The 17,079-nt window shown below is 42.8% G+C and overlaps 1 protein-coding gene across 3 annotated transcripts in view; it reads left to right on the top strand.

Annotated features, from left to right (window-relative positions):
• The first annotated feature begins 2,494 nt into the window (after positions 1 to 2,494).
• LOC147885525 (Peptide chain release factor 1) overlaps positions 2,495 to 17,079 on the top strand; it is a 67,409-nt gene continuing 52,824 nt past the window's right edge. For 2 of the 3 annotated variants that reach the window (XM_087396372.1, XM_087396371.1), the window contains exons 1-2: positions 2,495 to 2,774; positions 2,866 to 2,969. In XM_087396372.1, coding sequence (XP_087252498.1) covers positions 2,624 to 2,774; positions 2,866 to 2,969 — 255 coding nt within the window. In that variant the 5' untranslated portion in view covers positions 2,495 to 2,623. The remainder of the gene's footprint in view (positions 2,775 to 2,865; positions 2,970 to 17,079) is intronic. The other variant, XM_087396373.1, reaches the window with a different exon arrangement.

The raw sequence follows: 17,079 nt of genomic DNA, 5'->3' as shown, positions 1-17,079 counted from the left end.
CCTACATGCACATATTCAACAAAATAAGAAGAAATATATCATAGTAAACAATTGATACATTAACATAGAAATTCGGCTAGTAATTGGACAAACTAATAGAAACGCCAATGAATAATACATCTCGTGTGCATAGAAGATTAGGTGTATGTAATACAAACACAAATATGAAGACATGAAAGCACTAAACATGAATCCAATACAATCTAAATACATTCAGATGGTTCAATAAGCACAAAACCACAGATTGCATCAGTAGAGACTATATCTCCTCTGCATATAGAATTGGCAGCCGTGATAACAACTGTGCCATTGGTGCATGATGCATTAATGGACTCCTTATGTTAAGCCATATGTAAACTTCCATGTAAAATCTTGTAAGAAAATAAAGAAAATTTGAATCTATTAATAGTGAACAAATATATAGGCTTTAAATGTAGAAACACGATCCTTAGCCAAGCTACCATGCATGAGCATACACAGATACTCCTATATGCTCTCCAAGAAAATGATAATGCTCCTCATCCACAAGCAATACCATAAGGAGGGATGATATATATTTGCCGACACTTATAGATCAAAGACAAAAGAAAAGAATTATGCAATGCTCAAGCTGCATACAAAGTACCAATAAACAAGCAAATCGTACATTCTAAAAACTACATTGGGGTCATTGAAAAAGTGCAGATACACACAAAAGCTGATGCAAAAGACAAACGAGAACTAGTGCGTGAGACCAGAGACTGCAAGCAGGGGAATCCAAATAGATCTAGAGGTGTAAGAAACGTGATGGAAGTAATAGGTGCTGAGTGAAGAAATGAGCAATAGGTTAAATATGGCCTTTCTAAAAAGATAAACCTAAATATAACTGCCATTTACATTAAGCACTAAATTAACCTAAAATAAAGTCCTTAACCTAGGAAATCAAACAGCCGCTTTTATAAACCATATCATAGACCCCTTACACGGCAAAAAATTGAGCTTGACCAGATACAAACTTAAAACTTGGAAGGCCCAAAAGGCCAACCATCTCCCATAGGCCCTTAGCAAGGCCAATAAAAGTGTCAAAAGTGTGTGTGCATGTTTCCAAGCAATCATATTTTGGATTTTGCAGCCTATTTGGATAGCGCGTCAACACGCTATAGCCCACCTACCAAAGCCCATGAGCTCAAACCCTTCCACCTAGCCCACCATATCAAATGAAATATGGGTTGAATTGAATATCCATTCTTCATTCATTAAAAGAGAATAAAGCTCAATATATGATATCATCTTGCTTGGCCATTAAAGCTACGTTCAAAAACTAAGAAAAAGTCCAAAATTAATGAAATGGGTGTTTACTATAAGCATAACATGTTATCAATCCCCTTGGTCTCCCTACGCTCCTTTGCATACTCTCATTTTTCATTCAATCCCCTTCATTGCATGACTCTCTTCGGGGAATTGGAATACAGAAGGACAACTTCGCATAGGTTGAGTTTGCCAGTGTGTTGTCTATAAGATTGATCGGTGGTCGATTTCATCTAGCAAGGCCTAGGAATGTGCAAAAACTAAGAAAAAATAGGTGTCTAGTATAGCATAATATCTTGATGATAGCATAGGGTGTAGATGTGACCCTCTTTGGGTCGCATCTGCACCCTATGACAATGTGTTGTCTATAAGATTGATCGGTGGTCGGTTGCATTAGCGAGGCCTAGGAACGTTTAAAAACTAAGAAAAAGTCCAAAGTTATGTTTAGTATAGCATAATATCTTGACGATCGCATAGGGTGTAGATGCGACCCTCTTTAGGTTTACCCTTCACCTATCCACTCGTAATGCGAAGTCGGTGTGATGAGACACGGAACGAGAAGTGGGGGAAGAGAATCCATGTGTATCTTGGTGTATCTTACTACACATCATCCGTGAAAGCATGAGATGTAATCAATCCCCTTAGGCTGGGTTCACACCACCCGTCGGGCATCCAACAAAAGGTGGTGTGAAGGGTGGTTGTTATCCTACTTGGCCCAATGGGAGGGACATGTCTCAACATCGACACATAAGATTTTTATTTGGCCCATGAAGGCCGCCCACTCCATAGCCAACTTCTCCAAATGCTAGATGATTGGCTCATTCTATCTCGTCCGAACCGCTACACTGGTGACATAAATTAGTCGCTTACGGTTGGTGTGAACCACCACACCCAGTGGCCATCCTCCAATTCTATTTCCTCCTCCAAGGGTGAGAGGGTGGTTTGAACCCAACATGTAGAGTAGAGTCCCATGCATGACTAGGGTCGTGGATTCCGAGGCCTCAAGTGCGAGCAAAATTAGCCTAACGTAAGCGAAAATAGTATGAAGGGGGTAGTCTAAAATCAACTAGCCAATGAGTTGGGAGCATGTAATGGAGACTCTTGGGTGATGGAGTAGCCCCAAGTACTCTCCCCAGAGTGGCATGACTCTCCCAAGAGTTGCATGACTCTCCCCAGCACTCTCCCGAGCACTCTCCCCAAAGTTGCATGACTCTCTTCCAGGACCATTGCATGACTATCTTTGAGGAATTGGAATGCACAAGTACAAGTTTACATAGCTCCAGTTCGCCCACCGTGCTGTCTATAAGATTGATTAGTGGTCGATTGCATTCTAGGAATGAGCTCCCGTGTTTGGCTCCGCCTCTCATCCCTCTTTCCTCAAGCTCGCCATCTTCCTTTCACCCAAGACCCATTTCATCGTCTCTCTTTGATCGGCATTTCGAGGGTTCCTCCACATACCTTCCCTCCCTCTCCTCGTTTTTTTTCATGTATGTATGGAAAATCTTTGCATTGTCAACTTGATGTCATTTAATTATCGTTCCTGTACAAGCATTGACCCTTGCTTGTGGTCTCGTGTAGCACCTCGGCTGCCATTGCTTTCGGAAGAGACCCTGAGAGTTCTAAATGGGAGAATGCTTGCAATTGAATCCCGACATGCTGGACTATCGAAGGCTGTTTTGCAGGTAACTTGTCTAGCCGAAGTAAGTGGGGCCGTCTTTTCCCTTGTCCTTTTTTTGTCAGTCGTCATGCTGAATTCACATGTACACCAAGAGTTGCAAGTGGACATCATCTGTCATTTGGCGGACGGTGGAACGAAGCCCCACGCGTGGTCTAGACATATTTCTTCTAGCATCAAATGGTAGCCGTTTCAGCTCATTATCAACACTTCCCTTATAGCCCAATGCTAATGCATCACATTTTGTGCAACCACAGCTACGATTCAAATTTGAAAGGCTGAACTAACTGCTCCTACTGGCGGTGAAAGAGAGACAGTTATGTCACAATGAAAGGGGAGAAGTGTAATGCTTATCAAGGTGTATTGTAGAGAGAGAATGAGAATTGAAGTAGAAGGAGCAGAATAACTGAATAACAACCGGCTGTGGCATGTGTAGCAGCCTAAGTTCCGATGCAACATAAGACGAAATGAACTGAAATGAAGCTGCTTTAAGATGTCCCTAGCCTCAACACTACGATGACGTAGCTACATGCCAAAACTAGGGGGCATCATTCTTAAAAGACCATATAATTTGTGCAGAAAATCGCAATCAATGCCTAAATTATCAGAACAGCTCCTGCCTATGAAAGGGAGTGCAATTTACCATTTAGAGACAGAGCTGAATATGAGTCCTGTAGAAGGGAAGGGTGCTTCTTCATGTTGCTGTGAAATTTTCACTGTCTAGTAAAGCTTCCTGCGTGACCGTTTGCACATTATTCTGAGCTCTCAAGACACTCAAGGAACTCACTCTTTGAATTCGATTACCTACACAGCCAAGCCCATGCCATGGATTTAGACCGTGGATGACATGCTTTTCAAGCAACCTAACATGTTAGTGGTGGCAGCCCCAACGCAATGTGGGTCTCCAACTTTCCTGATCCCTCTAAATAGTTTGTATATTTGTGTCCCACCTTGGTGTTTCCCGTCAATGGAGCTCTCCTATCCTTCTAAACTCTCAAGTACATGTAGTTCTCTCTTTGAACTTTGCGGTCTTGTGGTCACCTGCATATGTTCTTCAATGTACAAACCATCAAGTCTACTTTGTGTTATGCTCTAGCCGAGATAGCATGACCTCGGAAAGGTCGGTGGGCATTTTCTCTTAGATGACCGACTTTTGTAATATTTTATGTGCGTAAATAAAATGGTCAAGGGAAGTAATTGCCAAGGTCCTAGGTGAGGGTGTATTGGCATCAACTAGGTGGTTTTGAGTGCTCAGGCCTAGGTGCACCTAAATGTGTGAGAATGCCAAGGGGCAAATGTTTTAATTGTGCCCCAAGAGAGGGGTAAATGGTGTACCAAGCTAAAGGTCTAAAATGTTGACATGTGGCAAGAGGGAACCATCTAGGGAATTGTGGGCTTGTGGATAAGCATGAAGGAATGTAATTACGTATCTTTGGTGTACATGCAATCCATGAGAGAGGCTGGGAGGTTATTCGGGATGCCATCGCCTGTGATTCGACGAATGAAAGTGAAAAAAGGAAAGAGTGTATCATTTGGTATCTGAGCGTTTAGGCTGGACGAGGGGATTGCATATGAAGCTCAAGTTCCCACCTTTCTGGTGTTCACTCATCATGATACAACCTTGTGGAAGGAGGCTGCGGTTAGCCTTGATTCGAGTTTGTGGAAAAGGCAATAGTCTACGAGCACCATCTTATCAGTCTTTGCATGTGCGGCATTAATAAGGGGGAATTCCGAAAGATAGCGAACCAAGTCTGTTCCTTCGTTTATCCTGTCTGGGAATGGCCGCCAACGGGTTGTTGCTACAGCAATAGCTTACTTCAGGAGGGTCTACACCAGGTGCGGGACTTCTTGGCATGAGGACCTGGCTTCTCGCGTCAGGGATACTTGAAGAGGAACGATGCGTGCCTGACTGGCTTGTGTTTGGAGAGCCACCGCTCGGTGTTGATTGCAGCGTCATGACTATATGGATGGCTCATTGACTCCACGAAATTGAGCGGATTGGTTCGGTCGACGGGCTATCTAGCAGTTGTGGTCACGCAAATAGCTCGTGAGCGTGGGTACAGTTACGTGCACGGCTCTAGCTGGAGAAACGTATATCTGACGAGGTTCTTGGGATACGATTACTTGTAGAACAGATATGAAGCCAATTCTCTCCAAGGTTCCGTGCGCTGATTGCGATATCTATAGTTCTGAGCTATTACTTTAAGTGTTCTTTGCAATTCAAATCTGAGTGGGACTACGTCTGAGAAAGAAGGGCGTCCGAACTCGAATTACATGGAGCTTCCAGGGAGCAGTTCTTTTCCCTTCTATACAAATTTTCAATTTGCAGCTTATTATTCCTGTATAGCAAAGGGGAATTTAAAGTGAAAAAACAAAAATAAAAAAAATTCTATTTTCCCTTTTGAAACAATGGAGGCAGAGGGACAAGATTCTAAGGGTAAATCCTGGTGAATCTAGAGCGCGATCTACGCAAGAAATGTCCCATCACACAACACCTACTGTGGTGGGTAGGATTTCTGTACTAGAAGATGCCTTACAACAGATCAGGAACCAGCAGCTTCAAGTGAATGCTGGTCAAAATGAAATTAGAGAAATGGTGCAAGCCTTGTTGGCTAGACCATTTAGGAATGAAAAGGGCAAAGCTCCAGCAGAGCGAGAGCCCAGTATACATTCGTCGGAACGTGCGAAGGCTTAGGTACCTAATATTGCTAACTATAGATCGGAAAAGTACGCTGGTTGGAGGACCGAGCGCAGTTTTGATGTGATTGAGGTTTGGTTACACAAGTGGGAAGAAGCCTTCGCCATTTGTGAAATCAGCTCTGATCTAAAGAAAATCCGCGAGACCACTCACTTGTTTATTGAGGCAGTGGATAGGTGGTGGATCAAACAACAGAAAGATCAGGTTGCCCCTACCACTTGGGAAGGGTTTAAGGCTGAATTTAAGAAACACTTTCTTCCACCCGACGAAGAGTCCCGAGCTTGGGATGCTTACAGAAGCCTTCGCCAGAGGAATTTGTCGGTGGCAGAGTACACTGACAAGTTCAGGGAATGTGTTATGAAAACAACAGACCCTCTCCCTATGTTGGTTCAGTTGAAAGACTATATCTATGGATTGAACGACAAGATTAAGATGGAAGTTCAGGCTAAATATGTGACTTCATTAGATGAATCTATTGCAGTAGCCCTGAACCATGAGGATGCCAAAGGCAGACCTAGTGGGTTTGTGCAAGTAGGGACTTAGCATGAGTACCCGAGAAAAGGGGGATTTCAGAGGAAATGGACTTCAAAGACAAGTGTCTCGCAGCCAAGTGGCCAAACCAAGTAGGTGAAGCCGGTTGAGGGACCGGCAAAGACAAGTATCACCGTTGGGGTGAAAAGAAAAGTAACTCCAATGGCAGCCCGGGCTTGGTCAAAGTCCTCGTTGACCCTTGAGCAAAAAGAAAGCTAGAAAAGAAGGATTGTGCTTCGGTTGCCTTCAGCGACATCAGTGGAAAGATTGTCCACTAAACAAAGTCGCACGGCCAATATGATAATATCTGTATGCGACACGGAAATACAAGAGAGTCCCAATGCGGAATATATGCAGATGCAATTGGTGGGACCTTCTCAGAGGTTAGTACCTGTGTTGTTAAGTGTGTCTGTTACTAAGTTAGTAAGCGGTGCACCTGATAACATCCTTTCAAAGCGTGCATCAACGGGGTATATAGTTTTTGATGAGCCCGAGTTGATTAAAATGAAAGGGCAAGTAGCCAATGATGATGTGATTGTGTTGTTTGACTCAGCGTCAACACACAATGTAATTAACTCGAAGCTTATTAGGAGGCTCAAGTTGAAAACTAGTCAGTCTGACTATGCTTATACGGTCAGGATGGCGATCGGAAGTTCAACTGAAGTATGGGACCAAAGGGTTACTCAGTTGGAACTTCGAATTCAGGACTATGTTGAGAAGCTGGACTTCGAGTTGACCAGGCTTGCTCACGCAGATATAGCCCTAGGCATGGCTTGGCATTTTTGGAAAAATCTAGCTGTGTTACCTTTGGCAACGCACTATGCCAACACATAATGCATTGCAAAGATCGACATGAAGAGATTGCCTTGCTTGGAAAAAGCATATTTACCAGTTCAAGATGAACAGGGTAGAATATGTTTTGCGAGGTGAAAAGGATTTACCTCGAGGACCATTGATTTCAGCCATGGAAATTCGGAAGACTCCGAAAGAGTTTCTGTCTCTGTGTATAGCATCGGTAGAGTCGATTGATGATGCATCGGCTAGCACTGAGGCTACCCAAGCTGGGGAAATGGCCGAGTTAGCTAAAGAGATATCGGAGAAGTTCTCTGATTGTTTTAGGGATGAGTTACTAGACCAGCGAATCCAACTATAGTTAGAATACCTCAGAAAGTGCCTAGTGTCACGAACTTTGTGGTTCAGATGCGGGAGATGCTAGCACTTGCGAGAGCTAACATCCGCCAAGCTATGGATAGAGCTAAGGCGTATGCGGATGAAAGCCGATCCGCTAGAGAATTTAAGGAAGGAGAAAAAGTTTTTCTCAGAGTTCCTTCGCACTCTAAGTCTTTGACTGCAGGAGAGTGTACTAAGTTATCACCTCGATATTGTGGGCCATGGTTAATTCTAAAAAGAATAGGCAAGGTAGCCTATAAATTAGAATTGCTACCGGGGTGTAAGGTGCACCTAGTGTTTCATGTTTCTTGTTTAAAGAAATTTTTGCATACAGGTGACTCACTAATCGAAGGTGTTGTTTTGTTTCAGGAGATAGAGGATAATGCAAGATGCAAACCAACAAGAATCCTGGACCGAGGAACAATGCAAGTGCGCAATCGGAAGATACCCACGGTGTTGGTTGCATGGCATGGTCTACCTCTATCAGAAGCTACCTGGGAATCCGTATACCAGTTATGGAGAGTGTTCCCAGATTTCATCATCGAGGACGCTGATGCTTGAAGAGGGAAGGAATGTTATGCTTTAGCCGAGATAGCATGACCTCGGAAAGGTTGGTGGGCATTTTCTCTTAGATGACCGACTTTTGTAATATTTTATGTGCGTAAATAAAATGGTCAAGGGAAGTAACTGCCAAGGTCCTAGGTGAGGGTATATTGGCATCGACTAGGTGGTTCTGAGTGCTCAGGCCTAGGTGCACCTAAATGTGTGAGAATCCCAAGGAGCAAATGTTTTAATTGTGCCCCAAGAGAGGGGTAAATGGTGTACCAAGCTAAAGGTGTAAAATGTTGACATGTGGCAAGAGGGAACCATCTAGGGAATTGTGGGCTCGTGGATAAGCATGAAGGAATGTAATTACGTATCTTTGGTGTGCATGCAATCCATGAGAGAGGCTGGGAGGATATTCGGGATGCCATCGCCTGCGATTTTGCCTCGCCTGTGATTCGACGAATGAAAGTGAAAAAAGGAAAGAGTGTATCACTTTGTGTCTTTGGGAGGATCATAGGTTAGTCTACTAGATTTTCCATCTTTGTAAGTCCCATATGAGAAGTCTCAAAGAGGCAATAATTTAGGGCATGGATTTGAGGGCCATCGAGGCTCTTGTGTTTGCCTACCTACATTGCTGTTTTGGGGCTTCTCCAATGGACAAGTAGCCGACTTCCAATATTCCAATATTTTCTTCAATGTAGCAAGAACCCAATCAATTTGTTGACGGCGAGTAATGCTCCAACCCAGAGGATATCCAAGATGACGAATAAATTGAGTAGGTGGAACAATTTCCCCCGGCCAGAGCAGTCTTTGCCAATACTTAGAGTGCAATGGAAGTAGACGGGATTTCAGAAAATTAATGTGAAGGCCAGCAGCCAGTCCATACAAGGAGAGAGCCTGCATAAGTGAAGAAAGATCCCTTGGAGTGTTTTTTGGCATGAAAAATGAATCATCTGCATATGCCTTAGCGACTTGCAGGAATTTCCAGCCCATGTAACATATTTGTCGCCACCAAATGATCAATATATGGAAGCATTGGATGCGTCGCTATAGCATATAAAATAGCACTGAGAGGGCAAGCTTGCCGGACTGAACATCGAAGCGTCCAATGCTCTGATAAATATCCAGACAAAATGCATGCAGCTTTGCTATCCTGATAAAGCCAAAAGGTGACATGCTGCAATTTCTGACCAAATCCCAAAGCCTGCATGGTCTGAGCTATAAAATCCCATTGAATGGTGTCAAATGCCTTTGCATTATCCACTTGTAGAATGAGCACCAGTGTACTTGGCATACTCAATCCCAACATAAGCATTTGCAATATTATCGGTAATATGTTGCCATACTGAGCTGGATGCAGGCCGTCATGCACGATTCCTTAATTTGATCAGCCGCCATTTTGGTGATGATCTTGTATGTTACCGGCATCAAAGTAATAGGCCTCCAATCAGCCAATGATTCACAAATGGGTTTCTTGGGAAGAAGTTTGACCAACCCTTTCTTCCAAGAATCCGGCATATATTGATTTTGACAAGCAATATTGATCATTTGTAGCAAAAGCATTTTCAGTAGATTCCAAAAAGCCAAGAAAAATTCTACCGTTAAGCCATCCTAGTCAGGAGATTTCCATCTACCACATGATTTAACAGCATCACTTAACTCTCTTTCAATTGGAGTGACATTCTGTAATAATTTTTCCTTGCTGAAATGACCTCCTGCAAAGGTAAATCTGCTTTCCCAAACTGAGAGAAAAAATGTGGAACACAAGCTGCAGCAAGCTGTGCCCTAGAAGAAGTCCAAACACCATCCGATAACAAAGCCCTGCAAATATCGTAATCATAGAGTCTTTGGCGACCCTGACTTGTCTAAGTATTATGTCTTCCGTGCTTCTCTACATCAATCATTCTTTGACTGCCTGCATGCACGAGATGTGGATTATCCTGCTTTTTTGTCCTATAATGAGATCTTTTGATGTTGTAACTGCTTGTCCCCTCTTTTTGGGGTACAGTTTCATAGTTTCTTGTAATATAATACAAATGAAAAAGTGTGTGTATATATTTGAGTGTGTGTTTATGTGTGTGAGTGTGTGGTGGAGGAGAGACAGTAGGTTGGTGGAGCTTCCCCCTTCGCCTTCCTTTGTGCTGCCTATTAGTCAGCCCCCCTGGGGGTTTCCAGCCTCCCCCAGCCCGTGTACAGTTCTCCAATCATCCTGCCTCCTACTGGGCCTTTGTTTGTTGCTCGTGATTTCTGTGAGGCACTTTCCTGAGCCTGGTCGCCTCCTCGGGCCCCTCTTGCAGTTTGCAACTACTCCCTGCCTCTTTTCTCTCTTCTGCTGCCCCAGTTTTCCTTGTTGCTGTTCCCCACAGGGTGTGTGTGTGGGGCTTTGTCGGGGGTTTTCTTAGCCTGAGTTTTATCTTTTTGGTTCGCCCTTTTTTGCTCATAATTGCACAGTCCGTATGGTGTGGGGTTCTCCCTTTTTCAACGACTTTGCACTCATATTTTGTTTGCTATTCATAAACCCTGTTAGAACCTCAGTTCTACCTGTCTATAATACCTTTATCTCAAGCCTTTTAACTGTTCTTTTCTCTGGTGTTCTCTGATATTGATATGACGCTATCACTGACGTTATTCTGACTATGTAGCATTTAGCATTTAGTATGGGTGTTGATGCTCGTTTAGTGGCTCCACCCTTTCAGATTGCTTTGTATCAGGTTTCTCACAGCCTCATAGACCCATCTTTCTTCCTAAGACTTTAATAAACTTTCTCTCTCTCTTTCTTTCTGCCCTCATTAGCTCGCTGTTTTCTAAAACCCTATTACAACCTTTTTTGCTGTCCATAATCCCTTAATTTCAGATGTTTTTGCTTTCCTCTAATCTTGGGTTTTTGAGCTTTCAGTGCTGTTCCAAAACCTGATATTTCATCTTTACTTATTGTCCATAACTCCTTTCTGTATTCTATGCTCTTTGCACTCTTTTTGGGTTATGTTCTTGCCTCAAATGGATACAATGTACTACAATGGAGGTGACCTGAAGCGTCATCAGCAGGTGCTGGCTGCAAATGCTCCAGAACATCACCTCAATCCTAATCTGCAGCCTTTTGCAGGTACATTGCATGAAGGGTTTTCTGAAATTAATCTTGGGGTGAGGAACTAGTACCAAAATTTTGTGTTTTGGTGCCGGGTCAGGTTTTTTATGCTCTTGTTATGAGCTTGGCGCAAAAAGCTGTGGTCTTGTTTTCCCCGGATGCCTGATGCAGTAGATGTAGCACGATGGCTGGAATCTCTTCTGAAAGGATGCTATTTGTATGAAAAACCAGACTTTTTGAGAATGCAAATGTGTGCAATGCATGCAGAATTTGAATGCCTATTGGCCCTCCAATGGGGAAGAGCGCCCTCGTGAGAGTACTTGTTTCTATTTCGACCTACGTGCAAGATGGCGGATGAATGCAATGTGTAGAGAGAATGCTACGTGAGATTCACAATGAAAGGGTGATACCTTTTCATTAATGTCCCTTGAGATCACTCAAGTTCCATCTTCCCATTTACACCTACCCTTATCCTATGACCCATGCACCTACCATGACCCTTTCCCTTTCCTATCGCCCCTAGGACCTAGACACGTGTGTGCACATCTTTGTTACTAATCATTGGCCAATGTTACATAGTTTTGGCAGTACTATTTACACCGCTTGATCGATCATAAATACAAACATATAACCGCACCATCAAATTAGCGCCTAGCAATAATAAGGTTCTAATGACTATTAATTCACTAAATAATCATTTCTCTTGTCATGACACTCCCTCCTGCTTGAATGAGCAGAAGTCCTCTTTTGGATTATTGCTTGTCTCTTCCTCTTACGTGCACTTTCTCTTGTTACTTCTGCAATTGCATCGCCTCTTTATAATTTGCGAGTATCTGTGAAAAATTTGTAAAGAACTCTTCTTCCATCCATTGTGCATCACTAGTTGGCTGGTTTTTAAACTTCAGTAAATACATATATCTCTTCTTTCCACGAGTACTCTTCTCTTTATGGTACATGATCTGTTCCAGAGTAGGAACTTCAGTCCCATCTTCAAGTTCAGGTTCTTCTTGATGCTGAGTATCCAAAAATGCAGAAGTATCGCCATGGTATCTCTTTAAATTGCCCACATGAAAGATATTCTTTATACACCAGTGGGCTGGTAATTTCAGCTCATATGCTTTGGATCCTTCTTGTGGATACAAAGCTACTGAAATCTAAAATGGACTATAAAACTTCGGTGCTAACTTGACATGTTTGGTACTTCCTCTCACTGACTTGATTCTTACACAATGTGTCCCAAATACTCTATTTCTGTCTTGAAGAACTCACTCTTCTTGGTATTTAGGAACAATCGATCCTTCCTTAGGAGCTCCATCACCTTAGCAAGGTGATCCTTATGCTCTTCCTCATTTTGGCTGAAAACTAAAATGTTGTCAAAGAAGACTATGACAAATTTTCCCAAGTTAGGGTCGCAAAACCCTTCTCATCAGCGTACTAAAAGTGGTTGGAGCATTAGTTAGGGCAAAAGGCATGACCAAAAACTCATAATGTCCAGTGAGAGTGCGAAAAGCAGTCTTATGTTCATCCTCAGCTTTCATACGAAGTTGATGATAACCAGATTTCAAATCCAATTTGCTAAAAACTTTAGCATCTTTAAGCATATTCAATAAATCATCCACTCTTGGAATCGGATACTGGTTCTTAATCGTAAGTTTATTCAAAGCACGGTAATCTATACACATTTTTCTACCTTCTCCATTTCTATCCTGTTCATCCTGTATGGGGTTCTTCATGGAGGAGAAGCTCCTGGCTCTAAGTCTATGGCATGATCATCTTCTCTCTCCATAGGCAAATCGAATGAGTCTCTTGAAAATCGATCCTCATAAGCTCTAAGGAACTCATTTTTCTTCCGATCTTCTTTTGAGATATGAAGATCTCGTGAATCCCGTATATACACAAGATTACAATCTACCTCTCTTTTTACCAATCTTTTCGCTTAGGTAGGAGTAATCAATGGAATTGTATACATGTCCCGATCCCATACGATCCTTATGTTTTCATTCTTATGTACAAAGCAACAATGATGAGTATGAGGATGAATAGTAGGGATAAAATCATACCGCCATGGTTTACCTAGAATCATGTCAACGTCTTGTAAAGGAGCTACTAGAAAATCCCTTCAATCTCTATATTTTTGTATACGAAAAGGAATATTCCATACTATGGATGTGTCTTCTTCATTGTGTCTCCTAAAAGCTCCTGAGAGCGACATGTTTTTTATAGGTTCTGGTTTAAGATGGAGTAATTTTACTAATCTATCACTCACTAAGTCATAATTACATCCATCGTCTAGGAGAACCACTATTCTCTGTCCATTCACGAATCCATACACCTTAAAAAGATCATGAGGCCCAAAGGTATTGGCTGAATGGACAGCATTCACTATTGGCTCAATAGTTACGATAGATTTCGAGGGTGACAAGGTAGAAGCCTCACCCTTCTGCTTGGATGCCTTGGCTTTCCCTTTTATTGAATTCGTCTTGGCAATCTTAGCCAAGAGAACGGGACACTTATGCCATACGTGCCCTGGCTTATGTTATTTACACCCGAAACATTTTCCTTCCTTAATCAACTTCCTTTTCTCTTCATCCGTCATAGAAGGAAATGGCACCCATCCAGGACGTGATTGGCTGTTCACATTCCTTATAAGAGCTTTACCCTTCCCTTTATTATTCTTAAACCGGTTTAGTTTCCTAAAACTGGGTATATTGTTGGTCTTAGATGATGACCCACTCTCCTTAGGGTTTACGAGAATTCAATTTCCTCTCGACTATTTTAGCCAGCTTAGTGAGGTCCTTAAGCGTGGTTGGGTTAAACATTTCAACCTCGTACCTTACTTTTGGGCTTAAGGTTGCTAAATACTTCTTTCTCCTATCTTCCTCACTCTTTTCGGGTAACGGAGTAAAATATCAAAATATCCTATATTATAAAAAGATTATCAACCGACTCAGACTGACGACTGGAGATCACCACGACTGTGTTTATTGCTCATACAAAAACTCTGAAGACCTTTGACTCCTATGGACGTAGCATGACTTGTAGAGAGAGCTGCTCACTCTAAATGACTCTCATAGAGGCTACTACAGGCTAAGACTCGACTTTGGCCAGTTGTGAAGGCCTGGAATTACAAAGGCGACTCAGATACGATGGACTCTCATTTGGGTGATGATTGACAATAAGAATTATGATGTAGACTTTACCATTTTGTAAAATCTCTCAATGCCACTTCAATTCCAGTGCTGCCTCAATTCTCTAGAAGCCACACCGCCAATTGCCACCCATGCATAGATCTGCCACTTACCCGACCAATCAACAAGCTGGCTCTAGCATGGTCTCAATGGGAGTGTGCCTTCCAACCATGTCCAGGATTGCCCACCAATCATGATCCACAATGACAAGTCCTTCAAACCTTAGGATCCAAAACAGCTCCCCATGAGGGACATATTCCAACACAAATAGAAATAAGCCCGAGGGCTTTATGTCGATTAGGTGACTCCCAAGAAAAGTCCATGATAGCAGACATGAAACTTGAGATATCTTGCTTAGCAAACATCATGAGGGGAAATAGAACTGTATATAGGCAACCAAGATTGATTGAACTACGTGAAAAAAGACATGTAAAGGCCACATAGGCAACTTTCAGTATTCCAATTTCTTTTTTAGCTTATTAAGCACCCAATCCTTTTGTTGGAATTGAGTGATTGTCCAGCCCAACGGTGTAGATAAGATGATGCACAAGCTGCGTAGGTAAGACAGTTCTCCCAGACCATAAAATATGATGCCAGTCTTTCACATGCAGTGAAAGAAGCTTGGACTTTTGGAAATTCGCTTGCAGGCCAGCTGCCAAACCATATAAAGAAAATGCACGCATGAGAGGATGAAAGATCCCTTTTAGTATTTTGGGGAATGAAGATGGAATCATCAACATACAATCAAAAACCTTCTCCCATGTATCTCCAACCCATGCATTGCACATGTGGCTACTAAGTGATCCACATATTGCTGTGAGAAGTGCAGACGATCTGAACAGAAATGGAGAGAGAGAGAGAGAGAGAGAGAGAGATCTAACCACACACAAATAAAACCGGAAAGGAGACAAAGAGACCAAGAGAGACCGCAAGGGATCTTAGGCAAAACCCCCCAGATTTGGTGGGGAAAACCTGTGTTCAAAGATGCACAAAATGCTTCACACTGAGATGCACAAGCATCGAGGGAGGGGGCCTATATATAGGCAGCCTGCCCTTTCCTAGTTGGCTGGTCTACCTGGCCGACCAACAGGCCTCAGGTAGGCTGACCCAGTTACTCCTCAGTTTGCACTTAATGGAGATCCATCTGTGACTTATGTCTTGCTGAAAATTGGAGACACAGTCTTTGTAGTGAGAAAGAACACCTATTGCAGTCCCTCCCCTACCCTCTTCATGAGAGGAGTAAAACCAGACCCTTCTCTTATTAGTAATTTGAGTCTATTCTCCAAAACTCATTTGTAACCTTAACTTCTTGCAAAGCAAGAAAAGTGGGAGAAAGAGAGTTTCCCCTCAGCCAATTAGCCAATTCGTGACTTCTTTGTGGGTCAGTAAGTCCACACACATTCAAGGTGAGGAAAGGGAAAGGACTACTTACCATTTATATTTTTGCCCTTTTTAGCCTTGGGGGCAGGGCTTTTGGAGGGGTTCCCTGGCCTTTAACCTGGGAAATTCTTCTTTTATTTTGTACCATAGCTTGAGGCTTTGCTTGCACCATTGTATCCTTTTCATTCTGTTTAGGCAGAGGTAGTTCCTCCTTTGAGTCATCCGAATCAGTGTCACTCATATTTGCTAATTTACATCATTCTCAAACTCCTTAGACCATCTAGGTTTTACCTCATCTTCTTCCATCTTAGCCTCCTTTATCCACTGTTCAGTTTCCTGCTCTAACAGGGCCTCATATGCATTGTTTGTTACCAAAGGAAAGGTGACTGTTTCTCTCAAAGACTGAGTCTTGAGGTCCTTGACTGCTTCTATAGATTTAACTGCGACATTACTGTCTCTTTTCCCCTCAAAATCTTCTTGTACCTGAGGCTTTTTCTTTTCTTTCGCATACCATTTGTGTTTGGAAGGTTGCTTGGGAGGTTGCTGGGGAGTTTCCTGGGGAGTCTTTGCTTTAGTCCTCTTCAAAGGGCAGTTTTTAACAACATGAGAGGATAAGCCACATAGGAAACAAGAATCTGGTAGATTCTTGTATACTAGAGATTGTTCCATGAAAATGCTCCCATTTCTGTTGACTATCACCAGGGTGTCTGGGAGCTCCTCAGCCACATCAAGCTTGACACAAACTTGGGGGTGCCCTCTAGGGTTGATGAACTGTTCTTTTTCAACATCAATCACTTGACCCAAGCTCCTACAGAGGTTGGGAGCTTGGTTGACTAAAGAAAAGGGGAGACTAGGGAGTTCCACCCACACTGGTAGGAAAGTAGATCTAGGACTATCTAGGTTGAACTCTTGGGACCAGAACTCTAAATATAAGGGTTGGTGCCTAATGGTCCATAGGCCATGGTGCAGAGCTTTCCAGGCCATATCCTCTTTTTTAAACATAAAAAAATAGTATCCCTTTCAAAGAAATCTCATACTAGTAACAACAAGGCCCTTTCTAATCTAGTTATTTCTAAGCCAATTCTCAAGGAAGACAGTTGGGGGCCTTGGATCAGGACGAAGACCTATAAGGGCATGTGAGGATAGCCATTCAATAGATTGATCTAGCCTATCCTCATCCACGAAAGCAACCACTTTACCTTCACAATATATGCTCTCCTCACATTCAGACTGGAGACTCTCCTGCTGAGATGAGAGTGGGTCTGCTAGTGCTCTGAAAGTCCTTGAGATGCTTGTCTGCTGCACTTGCGCTGCCACTTGTACCTCTGTTGCTCTCCTCCTCTATTTCTGGCATGGTCCGGTGCAAATCCATCTGGTCCATCTCCTCTTCGGGAATGGGAGGAAGTGTCTTTACTGGTTTGCTGCACTTCCTTTTCTTTCTGGCCTTGAAAATCTTCCTTCCGTGGGGAGCGTGGAGAAGTTGAAGCTGTTCCCTTGATGGGATATCTCAAGGTGTATG

This window comes from Dipteris shenzhenensis, chromosome 25 (genome assembly GCF_047967505.1).
Source record: "Dipteris shenzhenensis isolate YYH24624 ecotype China chromosome 25, Dip_SZ_1.0, whole genome shotgun sequence".
Taxonomy (NCBI): domain Eukaryota; kingdom Viridiplantae; phylum Streptophyta; class Polypodiopsida; order Gleicheniales; family Dipteridaceae; genus Dipteris; species Dipteris shenzhenensis.
This window is presented reverse-complemented; position numbering and strand designations above follow the sequence as displayed.